The 19,850-nt window shown below is 45.2% G+C and overlaps 1 protein-coding gene across 1 annotated transcript; it reads right to left on the bottom strand.

The window, feature by feature from the left end:
- Positions 1-590: 590 nt before the first annotated feature.
- Positions 591-13,689, bottom strand: kcnv1 (potassium voltage-gated channel modifier subfamily V member 1). Its single transcript, XM_082550272.1, has 4 exons — positions 13,541-13,689; positions 8,222-8,548; positions 4,952-5,619; positions 591-1,505 (listed from the first exon to the last, which is right to left on the bottom strand). The coding sequence occupies exons 2-4, from the start codon at positions 8,533-8,535 to the stop codon at positions 994-996; spliced, it is 1,494 nt and encodes a 497-aa protein (XP_082406398.1). The 5' UTR covers positions 8,536-8,548; positions 13,541-13,689; the 3' UTR covers positions 591-993.
- Between the last annotated feature and the right edge of the window lie 6,161 nt (positions 13,690-19,850).

The raw sequence follows: 19,850 nt of genomic DNA, 5'->3' as shown, positions 1-19,850 counted from the left end.
TGGTACGCAAGGCAGGTTCTCATCTCCCTGCGCCAAACTCTTTCTCACAAAGAAGAGGTGGAGAGACTGACAATTGTGCTGAAATGGTAAATGGCCTGTATTTATATAGGGCTTTACTAGTCCCTAAGGACCCCAAAGCGCTTTACATATCCAGTCATCCACCCATTCACACACACATTCACACACTGGTGATGGCAAATGAGCAGAAGAGGCTGAGAATTGTGCTGATAAGAGGTGAAAAGGCTAAACATTTGGCAGAAAAGAGGTGAATCAGAAGAATTTCTTCTGAAAAGAGGTAAAGAAGCAAAAAGATGAGCTGAAAAGAGGTGTAGAAGCAGAAGTGTTTGCTGAAGATGGCTGAATTGAATGACATAATAATATTAGTGTAATAACATTATAATAACAGCTGATGACATAATAATGATGATGATGATGATGATATACTAATGTTCGTTAGTAATGAGTAATTTTATAATGATGGCTAGCTTTCAGTTAATCTCCTCCCCCCGAGTCTGTATTTTATTTACCTTCCACATCGACACCATGACAGAAATGAATCACAAACCATCCTTGAATAAAGCTTTATTGATCGTGACGATGATGATTGAACACAAGGTTCATTGCCTCTGAGGGAAACGTGTGAATGTAGCTTAAGATCAAAGCACAGATTTAATGTTAGACATCTGAGACGTGTAAGACAAACCCAACAGCCAATCAGAACAAGCCTGAGTGCGCTCATCTGAGTATTGTTCAGACTTGCAGAGTTACACCCACTGCGCATCAGGAAGACATCTGCGCCACCTGCTTTATTTTGGGGGCGGGACTAATGTTCAGAGAGAAAATGTGTTTTGTAAATAAATTCATGAGTTAAACGGGAACACGCTGCTGCTGGACACATACGTGACACACCGAATGTACAGCGTGCTGCTGCTGGGGTCATCGTGTGTGCGTTTCTCAGAGGGGTCAGAGGTCATAGGGGCGGGGCTGTTCTTGCTACCACCATAGCTCGTCACCCCCGCTGCTTCTAGTGCTCGCCCTCTCCCGCCCGTGCAGCCTCATCATCTCCAGCACACTCCGGGCATAGGCGTCCCTCAGGTTCACGCCCGGCCCCGCCTCCCCCACCGAGCCACGGGCCAGCCGCTTCAGCATCTCGCCGTGTCGTATCGCCGCCTCCTTCACCTTCAGGGTGAAGTAGCAGGCAGAGAAGCGGTCGTTGATGATGGCGATGGGGAGCGCCAGGATTAGGATCCCAGACAGGATGCAGAGGAAGGCGAGCACCTTACCCACCGCCGTGTCGGGCCGCACGTCCCCGTAGCCCACCGTGGTCATAGACGTGGTCGCCCACCACCAGGCGGTGGGAACGCTGGTGAAGGTGGTGGCAGGAAGGTCGTGCTCCAGGGCGAAGACTGCGGTCGCGAAGATGGAGATGCCCACACCGAGGAAGAGGAGCAGAAGGCCGACCTCCTCGTAGCACTGCGCGATGGTCATACCGAGAGACTTCAAACCTGGAAGGAAGAGAGACGGAGGTCACAGACGGCGTTTATACACCTCTTACTATTATTGATCCTGTTTTCTCACGACTTCCTCCCCCTAACCCAACAGCTCCCTTCCTGAGCTTGGTTCTGCTGCACGTTTCTTCCTGTTCCAAGCGAGTTTTTCCTTCCCGCTGTCGCCAAAGTCTGATTCTCTGGATTATTGCAGGGCCTACCTCACAATATAAAGATCCTCAAGGCAAGTTGTTATGGTTCTTTGAATATATATGTAATGTGACAATTCATCCATCCATTCGCTCCCGCTTATCCTTTTCAGGGTCGCGGGGGGTGCTGGAGCCTATCCCAGGTGTCATAGGGTGAGAGGCGGGGTACACCCTGGACAGGTCGCCAGTCTGTCACAGTGACAGACAACCATTCACTCCCACATTCACACCTATGGGCAATTTAGATTTTTCAATTCACCTGTCCCCACAAAGAGCATGTCTTTGGACTGTGGGACGAAACTGGAGAACCCGGGGAGAACCCACGCAAACACGGGAAGAATGTGCAAACTCCTCCTATATATATATATGTATGTGTATATATATATATATATATATATATATATATATATATATATATATATATATAGGTATAAAAAAAACACCCAGCACGCCCCTGCGGGCGGTTTATCCTTCAAGCTCGGGTCCTCTACCAGAGGCCTGGGAGCTTGAGGGTCCTGCGCAGTATCTTAGCTGTTCCCAGGACTGCGCTCTTCTGGACAGAGATCTCCGATGTTGTTCCCGGGATCTGCTGGAGCCACTCGCCTAGCTTGGGAGTCACCGCACCTAGTGCTCCGATTACCACGGGGACCACCGTTACCTTCACCCTCCACATCCTCTCGAGCTCTTCTCTGAGCCCTTGGTATTTCTCCAGCTTCTCGTGTTCCTTCTTCCTGATATTGCTGTCATTCGGAACCGCTACATCGATCACTACGGCCGTCTTCTTCTGTTTGTCTACCACCACTATGTCCGGTTGGTTAGCCACCACCATTTTGTCCGTCTGTATCTGGAAGTCCCACAGGATCTTAGCTCGGTCATTCTCCACCACCCTTGGGGGCATCTCCCATTTTGACCTCGGGACTTCCAGGTTATACTCGGCACAGATGTTCCTGTACACTATGCCGGCCACTTGGTTATGGCGTTCCATGTATGCCTTGCCTGCTAGCATCTTGCACCCTGCTGTTATGTGCTGGATTGTCTCTGGGGCATCTTTACACAGCCTGCACCTGGGGTCTTGCCTGGTGTGATAGACCCCAGCCTCTATGGATCTTGTGCTCAGAGCTTGTTCTTGTGCTGCCATGATTAGTGCCTCTGTGCTGTCTTTCAGTCCAGCTTTGTCCAGCCACTGGTAGGATTTCTGGATATCAGCCACCTCCTCTATCTGCCGGTGGTACATACCGTGCAGGGGCCTGTCCTTCCATGATGGTTCCTCGTCTCCCTCCTCTTTCTTGGGTTTCTGCTGCCTGAGGTATTCACTGAGCACTCGGTCAGTTGGGGCCATCTTCCCAATGTATTCTTGGATGTTCGTTCGTTCGTGTGTGTATATATATATATATATATATATATATATATATATGTATATATATATATATATATATATATATATATATATATGTATATATGTATATGTATGTATATATATTTTTACCATATATATGTATATATACACATATATGGTAAAAATATATATATATATATATAAAAAGCTTTCTGGAATGTTCATTTCACAACGTCAGGGTTTGGAGATCCTGGTGATATTGTTGGATCTTCAGTCCTGATCTTTAGTTCCCTCGGTGGTTCCCGATCGTTTTTAGGTCACAGGAGATGAAGCCTCTTCAGGACTCTGGCGTGTGATGTGCTCAGTGAGTGTGTTTGTGCAGCAGACCGTTAGTCACCCTCAGCTGTTATACCTGCAGATTACACTTGTAACCTATTTTTCTCTCAGTTTTACAGCCCGACTTCAGTCTTTGCCTTTTCTCTGTATTATTTATTTCAATAGTTTAAGATGATTAAAGTTCCTCCCTCTGCCTTTTCCTTTTATTATTCATGAGCTGAGTCCAGGGATGATCAGCCTTCCCCAAATCACTCAGATCAAAGCGCTCGTACGTCAGCCTGACACACTCGGGCTCACGTAATCATACTTCCTCGCTCATTCGCCAGGATGAGAATCTATATATATTCTGGTCTTTGTTGTCCTCGGAGAACCTCCCGGCTGTAATCTCACAGCAGCGGCTTCGCTCTGACAGGATTTCCATTTCTTCTTCTCTCCCCGGATCTTTGCATCATGTCTTAAATCCGTCACATGCAGCGCTCTAATAAAACTGCCATTTCAGGCGAGTCTGATCTCACACCTACTTTTACAGGAACTGATTTCACACTCCAACCCTCTGCACATCCTCCTTCACTACATCCATGAACCTCCACCTGCCTGCAGCTCAGACCATCTCAGCCTCTCTGACTCTGAGCCGTCCCTCACGTCCAGCCTGCTCACTGAACACCTTCAGCTCGGCTCCACCCATCACAGCAGGTCTCACCTCCATCCTTTGACCTTCCCTTTTCACGGTGTCCTTCTGTCACACTTGCCTCCACCCGCTCCACCTGCCTGCACTCTCTTCGTCACCTCTCTGTAGACGGTTGAGCCCAGGTATTTAAACTCATCCTCTGCTCCAGCATGTTCACCTGCCTCTCTCTCATTCGCACACATGGATTGTTTCATCTTCTACAACTTTCATTCCTTTTCTCTCCAGGCTCACCTCCACCTCTGCAGAGCAGACCTCCACCTGCTCTAAGCTCTCACTGGAGATCATAAAGACTCCTGCCTGACATCATCTGCAAACAGGAAGGGCCTCAGAGCAGATCCCTGATGTACTCCCACCTCCACCTTTATCCCAGCTGTCACTCATACGCACCCTCACCACTGTCTCATAAACAGTGCAAATGAAGGCTTTCAGGTGCTGATGTGGTATTTTGTGCTAAAACCTAAAGATAACTAGTGCTGCTGCGATGCACATGCAGAGCAGGAAAGCCTTTAAAGTAACTCATTAACAATTATCATTGACCGGCTGGAATACATCCAACACGTTTCATTTCTCCTTTGTTAAGATATTTGAGTTTAAAGAAAAGACAGAGCAGCTGGAAATGTGATAAGAGTCAGTGAGACTGATCCTTTCTTAGAGTATTTGAATCTGAAAGGTGTCTGAAGAAAACCCAGCAATCATATGACCCCGATTGAGCAGCACTTTGGCGACAGTGGGAAGGAAAAACTCCCTTTTAACAGGAAGAAACCTCCAGCAGAACCAGGCTCAGGGAGGGGCGGGGCCATCTGCTGTGATTGGTTGGGGTGAGAGAAGGAAGACAGGATAAAGACATGCTGTGGAAGAGAGACAGAGGTTAATAACAGGTATGAGGAGTTTTTACCTGTCAAGTGCCGGCCCAGCTTCAGCATGCGGAGCGACCTCAGGAGGCGGAGCACCTGCACCACACGGCCCATGTTCTCCAGCTCAGTGGATCCTCCGTGGAGGTTCTCCACCGCCAGTGTCACGTAGAACGGGAGGATGGCGAGCAGATCGATCACGTTGGGAATGCTCCGACTGAATCGGCACTTGTCCCTAACGCAGAGGAACCGAAGCACCAGCTCGATCGTGAACCACACGACACACACGTATTCCAGGGCGTCGAAGAGCAGCGGAGCGCCGATGCCGAGGCCGCCCACTCCAAAGTCCTCACCTAAGTCCAGCGAGATGAGCACCATGTTGATGACCGACAACACCACGAAGAACATCGAGAGCGAGCCAAAGGTCCGAGCAGCGCGCGATGACTCGGGTTTCTCAAGGACGTCCCAGAGGCGGCGGCGAGTGCCTGGGCAGGCGACGCCAGCAAAGTCCTCATCCCCATCGTTGGCATCGAGCTCCCGTTGTACCTCGAGGCTTTCCTTCTGCTCCTTGCGGCGGTAGTAGCGCTCACGGCAGCAGGGGTTGATGCAGAGCTCGTCGATGCCCCAGTACTCGATCTCCTGCAGGAAGGAGATCTCACACAGCTCCTCCATGACGTGCAGGTGACCCGTCTGGTAGTAGTTCATCACGTACCTGTGGACAAACACAAAGACACAGGTGAGCTCAGTCTGCACGACTCTGACTGAAGAAACAGTCCAAACAAACATCCAGAGTCTGGATCAGAGCAGTTCAGGGTGACGGTCCAAGCAGAGACCTGCCAGGCTTCAGTGCTGTTCTCCTGCATCCTTCTAAAGTCCAGCAGGGGGCGACTCCTCTGAAGCCTGATTGGACAGAAGTCTACGAGGAGGTGATCCCCCTGCTTAGCCGATCTCTGGGCTCAGTGACGTCCGTCCTTGTGGCTTGAAAGAGCCTTGGCGTCCTTCATCTGAGATAAACCAAAGTCCTCTAATCGTCACCTGTTCATGGAGCCAAAATAAAATTTATAAGGTGAACACGACCGCCGCCATGTCTCTTATGTTAGTGAAATCTCACCATATTGGCGTGATGAACGAAAGGTGGATTAAACTAAAAACCAGGACAGAGTCATGTGGTAGCGACCGCAGAAGTAGACAGGAAGTCCCGCTAAAGGGACTTCAGTCAGACTGAGACCAGAAACCCATCAGGACGGAAGGACTGAGCTCAGAGATCAGCTGAGCAGGAGGAACACCTCGTCAGAGACTTCTGTCCAATCAGAGGAGTCGCCCCCTGCTGGATATCACAGTATATGTTCATAAACCTTCAAATTTATTTGGTTTAAATTAGAGATGGACTGATCCGATATTACCTATCAGTATCGGTCCGATACTGACCTAAATTACTGGATCGGATAACGGAGAGAAATAAAAAATGTAATTCGATCCATTAAATATCAGAAAAGCACCTCACAAAACTTGCAATACAGCGTAACTCAGCTCATAACCGTAGCACGTGGGAGCAGTGTGGTCACGTGATCGAGCGGCTTTGTGTATTTGTAGCCTCACTACCAAACCAGCATTTCATCCCCGAGAGAAGTAAGTTCATCTCTGAATGTTTGTAAAGCATTCCAGCGTTAAGCTTAACAACTGATATATATGGAGCGACTGCCTCCCCCTCCCTCTCCTGTTGCTGCTTCAATCATGATCAGCTGATCATCTCTCTTGTTTGTTTTTGGCCCACTTTGCACCAGAAAGAGGAAACCAGCGGCTGAACAACAGCAGCACGTTTAAGCTTGATCAGCTGTTGTTAGAATGTATTTAATATTACTTTCTACTCGAGGATCTTTTTCTACGTAGCTGACGTAACTGTGCAGGGGCGGATCTAGCAAAGTTTAGCCAGGGGGGCCGATAGGGCATGAACAGGGAAAAGGGGGCACAAAGACATACTTTTCTTTCTTATTCTCATTTAAAATGTCGGCTTTTAATAAATAATTATCTGACACCCAAAGTTTTAATTTGATGTAAAATGTATAGAAGTCCATTACTGTATATAGTAACTATTAAGTCTAATATACCCTAGTAAGCTGTAGTACTTTTTCCTTTGGGAACCATCTGTGCAGTCTGCAATTTTGTTGAAGAAATATGTTGAATCTATTTAATTATTCTTGAAAAAGAATTGATTTCTGTGCATTTTTTTCCACCCTGCATCAAATTAAAGTTGATTACATCGATTAAGCATCATGAGGTGGAGGGTGGGAGGTTCCCTATTTTTTTTTGCTGGGAGTTTGCAGCCCTATTAGTTAGGTTGCTTAATATTTCTGCTAAGTACTCTTTAAAATACCAGAACAGGGAGGATGTTGCAGGTTTAAGTTTATTAGATTGATCAGTTTTGCTGAACTGTGAAATATTTTGGGTGCAGTGTATTTTTTGCATACAGGTATAACAGAATAGCTTTAGTGTTTTGTTGTTTTAAACTTGAGTATGAACTTATACAAAATGCAGTAAGATATTAAAAAAACAGTTTTATTGATTAAAAACACTATATCGGATTCATATCGGTATCAGCCGATATCCAAATTTATGATATCGGTATCGGACATAAAAAAGTGGTATCGTGCCATCTCTACTTTAAATCAGATGTCATGAAACAAGAAGAAGAAAAGACAGAAGGAAACTTTATTTTCCCGTGTTCAGAGCCCGTCACCGTCTGAGCGCGCCCGATCAAGGCACGATGCTTGCCGTCAGCGTGCCGGACGTGACCCTGCTATTTTACTGCAGAAAACTGAGCCGACTGAGCATGCTCACTCTTCACTTCTTCACCCTTACTAATCTGAACAGAGGTCACCTGAACATAGACCGCCAGGTGTGAAGTGAAGCTTCCTCTGAGCGATGGCAAAGATAAAAGGGAAGAAATGCGATCGAATTTTAAATCAGATGTCATAAAAATATAAAAACAGACAACAACACCTAAAAATCTGCCTGTGTGTTGATGGTGTTGTCATGGTAATCTGAAATCCCGGCCACATGATGAAAACAAAAACGCTGAACTCAAACCAACTCTGGAAGCTAAAAAACCCTCAAATAATTTATTTAAATAAAAACTAATAAAAAATAGAAACCTATAAAGTCTGCAGCTCTGAGTGCTCTTACATTTAGTTTTTAATTTTACGAGTCATCAGCGCCGTGTCTACAGCAGCTACAGGCAGGCCAGCACAAGCACATTAACTTTAAACTTTAACTTTAAACTCGTTGTCTCTGCAAGGAGAAAGAGCGCCACCTACTGGAAAGCCTGGGAGTTCCTGTCAAAGAAGAATTCGTTCTCCAGGAAGTCGGCATCGTCGCAGAGCTCCAGCGCCGAGTCTCGGCTGCAGCAGGCCAGTTTCCCCAGCCGGGTCTCCGGGTAGGACGCCAGCAGATCCTGCGACAGCATGTAGCGACTCCCGCCAACGTTGATGATGAAGAAGTTGAGTGTGTCGCTGACGCAGGACGCCGTCCGCTCGCTGAGGAAAACGCTTGACTCCAAAGAGACCAGGGAGGCGGTGTCGCCACACACCTCCGACCCCAGACCAGCCATCGAACTGGAGAAGACGCTCATGGTGGAGGAGGAGCTGGAGGAGCACAGGGGTGAGAAGACAGCATTTGGCCAACAGGGGGCACACTGACATGTATACAGCGGCCTGGTTGTTGTTTACGCTTAAATCCTCAACAACACTGCTGACTGGTGGAATCGGCTCCTGTCAGGAAGCATTGACGTGTTTATGAGTAGAAACTGCTGAATAAACATGAGCGACTTTAATCCTGCTGCTGGAGCATCGAGAGAGGATGTGATTGTTAAAGAAAGCAGCGAGTCAGTCCCCAAAAACCTTTCTCTGTACCCGTAAACACCCGATTACTCTTTTGTTACTAAGAACGGAGAGCAGGAGCTGGAAGAAAGGAACGAGACGTGTCGCTGTATGCAGATGAGACTCTGTTATGTGTTGAGGGGAGGATGCTAAGTACGTGCGCCGGCAGCATGGACGAATCAGAGAGAAGAGAATCAGGCTGAAAGCATGAAGCAGATCTGCGCTGTATGGAAATATCGCAGCGAGCAGTCCTAAGTAATCTGATGAATCTCTTCCTGTCACCATTCATTCCTTTTTCTGTGGTGTCTCTGTCCAAATTTGTCATTCTTACTCTGAATGTTCCACGAGGAGAGAGCGAGGTGCTGTCCACCACCTGAAAGCGCTGCTGGGTGTGGTTGGCTCAGACGTGTGAATCACTAATGAAGCGTCCCAGTGGACTCTCTGATGTGTGGACGTAAACTCACTTCCTGTTTGACAGTATTGGCTGTGAAGCCTGAGAACAGCAGGGGGTCGAGTGTCGACACATTTTAACAACAAATGTATAGATAACCCCCCCCCCCCCCCCCCCTCCTAAAATGGTTTGTTCCAGCTCTCCCCTGCTCTGGCTCCAGCACCGTTGCTGCCAGAGCGATGGTGGCTGAGACGCAGCGGAGCGGAGGTGTTAGTGCCTGCCTCAACCCTTAGATGCACATGTGGGGTCAAAAATGACCCCACAGGTTGTTTTTCTTCGAAATCTTTAAAATGCAAAGTTGTAATATATTCATATTCCAGGTATTCCTCATAAAATATGTGTGTAACATGAGGCCATTTGCATTTTTTTTTCATTAATTTATAAAAAATGCAGTTTTTGTATCACTACCCCACTCTTCCACAAGTGGGGTCAGAAATGACCCCAAGCAGTTCCTCTGGAATCTTCTATGAAACTTTCATTCCTAGCATCTCTGACTGACCCACTTACACTTCTGATGGATCAAGAATTAATTTTTACACAGTAACATACATGATTTATAGTCAGGGCTGCACATAAGTGGTCTGCAGGTGCACATTCGCTGTCAAAATAAAAGTATTCAGAGAATACGTGCTTCTTTTGCGGTGGAGGAACACCAAAGTAATTGCTTACGGAGCTTGCTTCTTCGACATCTTTAAGAGTTCTGAACAAATGTCTGTCCTCCTCCAGAACATCTAATGTACGCAAACGAGCATCCCAACTTCTTATCTGGTGCGTGTCTTTTATTTTGACAGCGAATGTGCACCTGTGGACCATTTATGTGCAGCCCTGTTTATAGTTTCCTGTGCATTTCAAACATTGTCCTTTCTGATGTTTTTTTTTAATATCTAAAGTAACACGGCCGCTATGAGGCCAGCTAGGATCCCTGTGGCCCTACAAATGATCCAGGACGGATGGGATGAAGAGCCCGTCAGAGGCATTGACTCAGAATCTGACATCTAAGATATAGAGGACCCAGAGTATTGTCCCCCCCCCCCCCTTCCCCACTGAACAAGCCAGTCAGACACAGAATGAGCCCCTCTTACTGCTCTAGCCACAATATTCTGAATTAGTCAGCCAGGGCTTGCACCTGGGTCTACTACTGTCTCCCCAGTAAATGCATGGAAGATGTTCATGTCTGATAATATAATAGAAGAGGTGCTGACATGCACAAACATGGAGGCACGAAGAGTCGCCACAGACAGGGGAAAAGAGTGGAAAAATGTAATCAAACATAAGCTCCTGGCCTTCATTTGATTGACCATCCTTGCAGGAAGTGAGACGAACTGGGATGTACCAGTCAGTGTGTTTTTTGGGAGTCCTCTGCATAACCCATTGTACAAGGCCACTATGTCAATTCAACGATTTAAAGATATTCGCCCGTCTTGCACTTTGATGACAAGAGGACCAGAGCCTACCGACTGAAAACAAACCACGTGGCAGCTTTCAGCTACATATGGGGCCTGTTCCTGGTCAACTGCAGGCAGAAATTCATCCTCAGTGACTGTGTTACAGTGGATGAACAACTTGTGCCTTTCAGAGGGAAGACCGAGCTCCTGCAGTATATGCAGAGCAAGCATACAAAAGTGGTACAAGTGATACAAAAACTGCAATTTCTTAAAATTAATGAAAAAATAAATAAAAATGCAAAGTGCCTCATGTCACAAACATGTTTTATGAGGAACACCTCAAATATGAAAATATTACAACTCTTTGTTTTAAAGATTTGGAAGAATAACAACTGCGTTTATAGCAAAATGCATTGTTTCTATTTGGGGTCATTTTTGACCCCACTCGTGGAAGAGTGTAGGTACTGGTAGGATGTCTGTGAAGGTTCTCAGTCATCCAGGTCATCGTGGTCAAAGGAGCTTGCAAAGAAAAGCGTCTGGACTTCTTTGAGTAGCTTGAAGACGTTTCACCTCTCATCCGAGAAGCTTCTTCAGTTCTAAGGTCAAATGGTGGAGAGTCCCAGATATAAACCTAGTGGGAGTGACCCCCCACAGAGGTAGAGTACTGGTAGGTTGTGCATCCAAGGGTTAAAACAGGACATATTAGCTGCATTTAACCTTCAGTTGCTCTTTATATAGTTGGTAGGAGTCAGAACATGTTTCTTTTTAGCTGAAAAACAGGTAACCTGCAGTGTTGGAAACATGTTTTCTTACAATGTTTGCTGCCCTACAATCCGACCTGCTCTGTAGTAAAATCAGCGACATTTGACCGTCCTGTTGCTCCCATTGAAATGTATACAGCCTGTTTAAAACCTAAAACTTAAAATTGTCTGCAGCCTGCTGTTGTTACCACTGTCCTGTTTGAAATGGATACTGACTGACTGGATGCCCATTAACCTTATAACTCCTGTTGTGTGTGTGTGTGTGTGTGTGTGTGTGTGTGTGTGTGTGTGTGTGTGTTTTGGGGCCACCCTGGGGCACACACATGTCAGTGCGCCCCAGGGTGGCTGTGGCTACAATGTAGCTTGCCAGCATCAGTGTATGAATGTGTGGATGACTACTAAAGCGCTATACAAATACAGGCCATTTACCATTGTTTTTGTGCAGACAGCCAGGTTCATAATGGATATAAGGAAGTTTTTTTTCAAAAAAAAGAGCCACATTCAGGTAAAAGTGTAAAATCAAATGATCCCTCAATCAAGAATAATGTTGGATCTGTTTCAATATTTATATCTTTTATTAGATGTTCGTGTGGTTTGGTTATTTTCCTTTTGGTTGAAACTAAACTGAGAGAGGAGTATTTTTAGTATTTTTTCATATTAATGTAATTTTTCATCTAGTTGAATCTATTTGTGTTCGATTGTCAGTCCAAAGAGGGAGAGAGGAAAGAGGGAACGTGAGGAGAAAGTACAAGGTCAGGAAGAACCAGGTAAGCAAACAGACAGGGAGCAGTGACAGGCAGAAACTGTGAAACTGACAAAGAGAAAAACCTGATTTTACTCACAGTCTGGAAGTTGTGTCCTCCCTGTATTAAAGCTGCTAAACAGAATCTGCTAAACAAACTGGGCTGAAACACTTTGAGCCTCTTTAACAACATCCCAACATAACATTATCATTGATCGGGGAGATTGAAATTCATGATATATTTGTATGTGGTTCAGCCACAGCTCTACTAAAACCTCAGCCAGTAATAGGTCGGCCAACCTTTGGACCGTCCAGTTGTCTGTATGACTGCTGCAGTACGTGCATCACATGTGCTCACTATCAGAAAGAGCCAAACAGCCCTGGTGGAGCGAGCAGCTGTAAAGAGAAGCAGATGCTCTGTTTCTAAAAGTGTTTTAAGCTTGTTTCAAAGATTCTGTACAGCAGCTTTAAATGTTTTCCAAAAGCACACACACACTTATCAGTGTTTCTCACACTTGTTACAGTGTGGACCACCTGATAAAAGGTCAAGCTGTCCCAAGCACCACTATGAAAGCATGAAAGTCATAAATCTTACAACACAAAATTAGTCTTATTAAATTAGTAAAATTAGTATCTGCAGTAAAGATTTTTATTTGTAATAATTTATTCTGTTTTGGGAGTGTTTTTTATGTATCTGTATTATATTACACACACACATTAAAAGTGAATCTCTGTCCAAAAAACGCAGTCAGTTTACTTTTTACTATGAGCATCATTCATTATTCTCCCCCAGTAATTAAGGTTAGCATATATATTTTTCTATTCCAATCCATTCTTCTTTAGCAGCATTTAAATAACCTTTATCAGATTTGATGGTTTTGTTACAGACTTTTCAAAAAAGTGTTTTGCTTTTCTTTCACAGATGTGGGATTAAATTGTGTTCAAATGTACAAAACAGTGATGTCATGTTTTGTGACGAGGACCCAGGCACAGAGGGACTTGATGAATTTAAGAATCTTATGATTTATCTTGCCTGGCTGGGCAGCTCTCACCCCCAAAGCTCTAATGCTTGAATCGCCCCTGACCTGTTTACAGGAAGACGATGACGGTGATGATGAAGATGATCAAACCAGCAGCAGAACATGAAACATTTCCCTCCGGGACTTGAGGAGAACACAAACACACCTCAGTTTACACCCCCCACCCCCACCCCCCAGGTTAAAGTGACAGTTTGGGTCTTTTATTAAAAGCTTAAAATCTTCGTTTAAGCAAAGAGTCGATGACTCCGTTTGGAGAGAGTCTTTGCATCAGCTGCAGATTACAGACGTGTCCTAAAACACATGCACAGAAATGACAGGTCACAGTTTTCAGACCACCTGAGAGCTGCTTCAGTGAAAACACCTCAGCTGACGGACTCACCTGCTCCAAATGAAGAGGCGATAGCTCCACGTCCTCACATGCTGACAGCAGAGAGAAAGTCCAGCTGGTGTCAGAGACGAGGAGGTGTTCAGAGAGGAGGTCTGTAGCAGGAGGACCTGGCGCTCCCTCCAGCTCTCTGCTCTCTCTGATTCGCGGTGTGCTTTTAAAACTGAGGCTGTAGGTATGGAGGCCGCTTAGTGACACACTGCAGTATGAGGTGGCAAACAAGCAGCACCCTGAGAGCAGCGGTGCAGACGTGTGAGCGTGCATGAAGATGAATAAAGCAAGTACTGATATTCCAGTCATGACTGATATCACATCTTCAGCATCAGTGTTAAAGTGATGTTGGTCATCACAGCTGTGAGTATCAGGACTGAGTATCATGGCTGAGTATCAGGACTGAGTATCATGGCTGAGTATCATGGCTGAGTATCAGGACTGAGTATCATGGCTGAGTATCATGGCTGAGTATCAGGACTGAGTATCAGGACTGAGTATCATGGCTGAGTATCATGACTATGTATCAGGACTGAGTATCATGGTTGAATATCAGGACTGAGTATCATGGCTGAGTATCATGGCTGAGTATCAGGACTGAGTATCATGGATGAGTATCATGGCTGAGTATCAGGACTGAGTATCATGGCTGAGTATCATGGCTGAGTATCAGGACTGAGTATCATGGCTGAGTATCATGGCTGAGTATCAGGACTGAGTATCAGGACTGAGTATCATGGCTGAGTATCATGACTATGTATCAGGACTGAGTATCATGGCTGAGTATCAGGACTGAGTATCATGGCTGAGTATCATGGCTGAGTATCAGGACTGAGTATCATGGCTGAGTATCATGGCTGAGTATCAGGACTGAGTATCATGGCTGAGTATCATGACTATGTATCAGGACTGAGTATCATGGTTGAATATCAGGACTGAGTATCATGGCTGAGTATCATGGCTGAGTATCAGGACTGAGTATCATGGATGAGTATCAGGACTGAGTATCATGGCTGAGTATCAGGACTGAGTATCTGGACTGAATATCATGGCTGAGTATCATGACTGAGTATCAGGACTGAGTATCATGGATGAGTATCAGGACTGAGTATCATGGTGAATATCATGGCTGAGTATCATGGCTGAGTATCAGGACTGAGTATCAGGACTGAGTATCAGGACTGAGTATCATGGATGAGTATCAGGACTGAGTATCAGGACTGAGTATCATGGCTGAGTATCGTGGCTGAGTATAAGGACTGAGTATCAGGATAGAGTATCATGCCTGAATATCATGGCTGAATATCATGGCTGAGTATCAGGACTGAGTATCAGGACTGAGTATCAGGACTGAGTATCATGGATGAGTATCAGGACTGAGTATCAGGACTGAGTATCATGGCTGAGTATCGTGGCTGAGTATAAGGACTGAGTATCAGGATAGAGTATCATGCCTGAATATCATGGCTGAGTATCATGGCTGAGTATCATGGCTGAGTATCAGGACTGAGTATCATGGATGAGTATCATGGCTGAGTATCAGGACTGAGTATCAGGACTGAGTATCGTGGCTGAGTATCATGGCTGAGTATCAGGACTGAGTATCGTGGCTGAGTATCAGGACTAAGTATCAGGATTGAGTATCATGGCTGAGTATCAGGACTGAGTATCATGGATGAGTATCATGGCTGAGTATCAGGACTGAGTATCAGGACTGAGTATCATGGCTGAGTATCGTGGCTGAGTATCATGGCTGAGTATCAGGACTGAGTATCGTGGCTGAGTATCAGGACTGAGTATCAGGATTGAGTATCATGGCTGAGTATCAGGACTGAGTATCATGGCTGAGTATCATGGCTGAGTATCAGGACTGAGTATCATGGCTGAGTATCGTGGCTGAGTATCATGGCTGAGTATCAGGACTGAGTATCGTGGCTGAGTATCAGGACTAAGTATCAGGATTGAGTATCATGGCTGAGTATCATGGCTGAGTATCAGGACTGAGTATCATGGATGAGTATCATGGCTGAGTATCAGGACTGAGTATCAGGACTGAGTATCATGGCTGAGTATCGTGGCTGAGTATCATGGCTGAGTATCGTGGCTGAGTATCAGGACTGAGTATCGTGGTTGAGTATCAGGACTGAGTATCAGGATTGAGTATCATGGCTGAGTATCATGGCTGAGTATCGTGGCTGAGTATCATGGCTGAGTATCAGGACTGAGTATCGTGGCTGAGTATCAGGACTGAGTATCATGGATGAGTATCAGGACTGAGTATCAGGACTGAGTATCGTGGCTGAGTATCATGGCTGAGTATCAGGACTGAGTATCGTGGCTGAGTATCAGGACTAAGTATCAGGATTGAGTATCATGGCTGAGTATCATGGCTGAGTATCAGGACTGAGTATCGTGGCTGAGTATCAGGACTAACTATCAGGATTGAGTATCATGGCTGAGTATCATGGCTGAGTATCAGGACTGAGTATCTGGACTGAATATCATGGCTGAGTATCATGACTGAGTATCAGGACTGAGTATCAGGACTGAGTATCATGGATGAGTATCAGGACTGAGTATCATGGCTGAATATCATGGCTGAGTATCATGGCTGAGTATCAGGACTGAGTATCATGGATGAGTATCAGGACTGAGTATCATGGCTGAGTATCAGGACTGAGTATCTGGACTGAATATCATGGCTGAGTATCATGACTGAGTATCAGGACTGAGTATCAGGACTGAGTATCATGGATGAGTATCAGGACTGAGTATCATGGATGAGTATCATGGCTGAGTATCAGGATTGAGTATCATGGCTGAGTATCATGGCTGAGTATCAGGACTGAGTATCATGGATGAGTATCATGGCTGAGTATCAGGACTGAGTATCAGGACTGAGTATCATGGCTGAGTATCGTGGCTGAGTATCATGGCTGAGTATCGTGGCTGAGTATCAGGACTGAGTATCAGGATTGAGTATCATGGCTGAGTATCATGGCTGAGTATCAGGACTGAGTATCATGGCTGAGTATCGTGGCTGAGTATCATGGCTGAGTATCAGGACTGAGTATCGTGGCTGAGTATAAGGACTGAGTATCAGGATAGAGTATCATGCCTGAATATCATGGCTGAGTATCATGGCTGAGTATCAGGACTGAGTATCGTGGCTGAGTATCATGGCTGAGTATCAGGACTGAGTATCAGGACTGAGTATCATGGAAACATGAAGAAAACAAATGATCTGTGCAGATTACAGCTGTTGTTTCAGGACAAACTGTGAGGTCGTACTTCAGGATGGTTAAAGGAAGAACGTGATTTGTGTTTCAGCTCAAAGACGCAGGATGGTGATCAGCGTGAGAACGCTGCACAGACACTGCAGAAGCTGCTCACACAGGAAATCGTGGAACAGTGGATTTGAACAGCTGTGAGGTCATCGAGGGCCTGGAGCAGTAAGAGGACGGGTGTTGTATCGCAGGACGGCTGATCGGTTTGTTGCACTGACTCATTATTATGTTTTTCTTAATTTGGCCCTGAAACTCTTTGTTGTTTATAGACTAGATTCGCGCATTCAGCTCATATATTCAGTGTTAAAATAATTATTATAGGTAAAAACAGTCTACCTCGAACACGAAGCATAAAGAATGTGTACTCACCGTTTCAGGTGTAAAACACTCGGCTGGGCTCACACGCGTTTGCTGGCTTTATAAGTCAAAGTGGCATTTACATAAAGTTTTATTTCTTAATCATTCTCGGTGTGCTTCACTCTGACACCACGAGGCTTCCGTCAGTAACAAATCTGCCTGCAGTGTAATCTGATTACTTCATTCCCTGCAGGCAGAATTCATGTTTTTTTACAGTTTTGCTTTGAATTCTGATTGGACAGTTGACTCTGCCCACTGTGTGGGGTGAAGAGGAAAAGGCGGAGCAGCAACCACCCTGTTCCCGTCCACAGAGATGAAGACAAACATCCAAAGTGTGAAACTTGATAATAACGAGAGCGAGCTGGTGTGCAGCCATACGCGGCATTAATCACCCTCCATACAGGACGCCCCTCTCTCTGAGATGCTGCTGCTGTTGCTAGGCAACAGTGCGACTGAGCCCGAGAATAAAAATGTGCTCCACTTTTGTGAGCCTCACAGACGCTGCTGCCACAGCGCCACCATGTGTCCGGCCTGGAAATGACCTGCATAGCAAATTCAAAAGTGTTAAATATGTTGGTGTTCGTACTTTAATTTGACAGTTACAGTCTTTAGACGTAAGTCTGAGGTGTAAAATAATACTGTTAAAATCGAGTGTTTCTATATCAAATCTGGAGGCGTTACAATGGAAGCGTGAACTCTTGACCTCTGAACTCTGAACTCCTAAAGGGGCTATGACACTAATAGTAAATGCACAGACTCCGGCCCCAGCACGAAAGTGAAGCCGTTTCAGAACATTTTGCTCTACAGATTTCTGAGTTGTCTGCCATGCTTGGTAAGTCATTTTTTTCTGAGATTGTTTTAATTATTATTACTTTCTTTTACTTTTGTGACTTTTTTTGAGTTGAGACAAAGCGGCGTGAAAGGCATTAGCCTCGCTGCTCGGTGAAATCTGTTGTTTGCAGCCAAACACTATAGCCTTGGAAAACAGCTTGTATATGAATATTCAGTCAGGTTTTGGCTCAATTACACCTAAAACAATGTTTAGATTGTTGACATAATGATGCTACGTGAAGCCTGAAAACCACCAAACCGACGTAGCAAACAGCAGAAGCGCTGACTGTGGGTCGACATCCCTGCAGAGTTTTGTGCACACGGTTTAGGTCAAAATGAAACAGACTGTTTTATATGTAGTTCAGCATTAACTGTTGTCTGTGTTCTTCGGTTGTTTGAGAGAGCACCATGTTAACAAACCTGTTCTGATATTGGCTTTAAATATGGGCAATGGATTCGTATCTGGAACTGTCTTTTGGGAAAATACAAACCACGTGTTACTCAGAAATTATTCTTTTTTTTTTTTGTACTGTGCTGCAATTAATTAGTACACAATTAACTTTTATTGACTCTGCACACAGGATATGCTTGGGAAGGTAGGATATGCTTGGGAAGGTGGGATATGGGGGGAGTTGGAGCTCCACAAAGTGATGAAGGGAGGACGTTCATATTGTACTGAAGAAAAGAGTAATGAGCGTGCTGTTTGCACTGCCAGCTCACATATGTCCCTTTGATAAACAATATTCTAATGAAAGTCAGAGCATGTACACTGGTGCACAGTTCAAAACAAAGGTTATTCAGAAAAACATGGCCTCTTTTTAATAAACGTTTGTTTCCAAAGGAATTTGTAAAATTTCAGAAGTTTTACAATGAATTGGAAGATAACTCCGATGTAGTTAAAATAAAACACTCTGTGAGAGTTAATATATAAACTCTTAACACCTAGTTAGCATTAACAAGTGTTAAATGATCAACTCCAGACAGATTTGGGATTTAACACTAAATCAGAGTTAAAAACTCTCCAAAAAGAGTTAAATTAACGCTCATGGTGTGGACCCATATAGACGCTTTAATGTTGAAATCAAATCTGTCAGTGTTAACTTGGGCATGCTGGGTTTGCTGTGTGCTGATGGTTTCATGTCATGAAGCTGCAGACTGAGCGTGCTCACAGTCACGGTTTTAATTTGAAACTCTTCGCATACATTTCCTGTCAGGACTGACAGACGGTGGCGCTGCAGAGCCCTCGTCTTTCTGGGCCATAAAAAGTTCCAGTTCGTAATTTGTGCTGCTGTGAGGAAAAGGAGGGAGGGAAAATGATTAAAGGCACTTTTTATTTTCAGACGTGTTGTTGTTTTTAAATGATTCAGATTCATTCTTGGACTCGTTTACAGCAGCTTTGTGTCGGCCTGAGAGGTTCCTGTTTTGGGGTCCTGATCTCTGTTTTTAGGTTCTGGTTTCTCTTTTGGGTTCTGGTTCTTTTTACTCTTATAGCCTGTCAAGTCTTTCCCTCCTCTGTAAGGTGGCCCCGCCCAATCTGTCCTCACCTGCTGTGATAGTGCTCACCTGTGCTCTGTCGTTCGTGTGTTTAAATCGTATTAAATTAATCCAATTTGATTAATTTTTATTGCTTAAAATGATCAGACTGTGTGACGTCGGCAGTGTCAAAGCTGCTGCGATGGTTCACATCATGTGATGTGATTCACGGCGTCCTGCAGTCAACGGTTCGACCCTCCAACCTGCCGGGGATCGAACAGTACAGGGAAGCGGGGCAGCTGTGACAGATGTGGAGCTACCAGCTGAAACTATCCTCCATTATTCCGATCGGCGTTGCATTTTCA

Source organism: Aulonocara stuartgranti (genome assembly GCF_965226115.1).
Source record: "Aulonocara stuartgranti genome assembly, chromosome: 11".
Lineage (NCBI taxonomy): Eukaryota > Metazoa > Chordata > Actinopteri > Cichliformes > Cichlidae > Aulonocara > Aulonocara stuartgranti.
Note: the sequence above shows the minus strand (reverse complement) of the source record. Positions and strands in the feature narration are given on the sequence as shown.

Coding starts and splice junctions, on each gene's coding strand:
- kcnv1 (XM_082550272.1), bottom strand. CDS start 8,535: ATGAGCGTCTTCTCCAGTTCGATGGCTGGTCTGGGGTCGGAGGTGTGT. Junction 5,620..8,221: donor AGGAACTCCCAGGCTTTCCA/GTAGGTGGCGCT, acceptor GTTTGTCCACAG/GTACGTGATGAACTACTACC. Junction 1,506..4,951: donor GCTGGGCCGGCACTTGACAG/GTAAAAACTCCT, acceptor TCTTCCTTCCAG/GTTTGAAGTCTCTCGGTATG.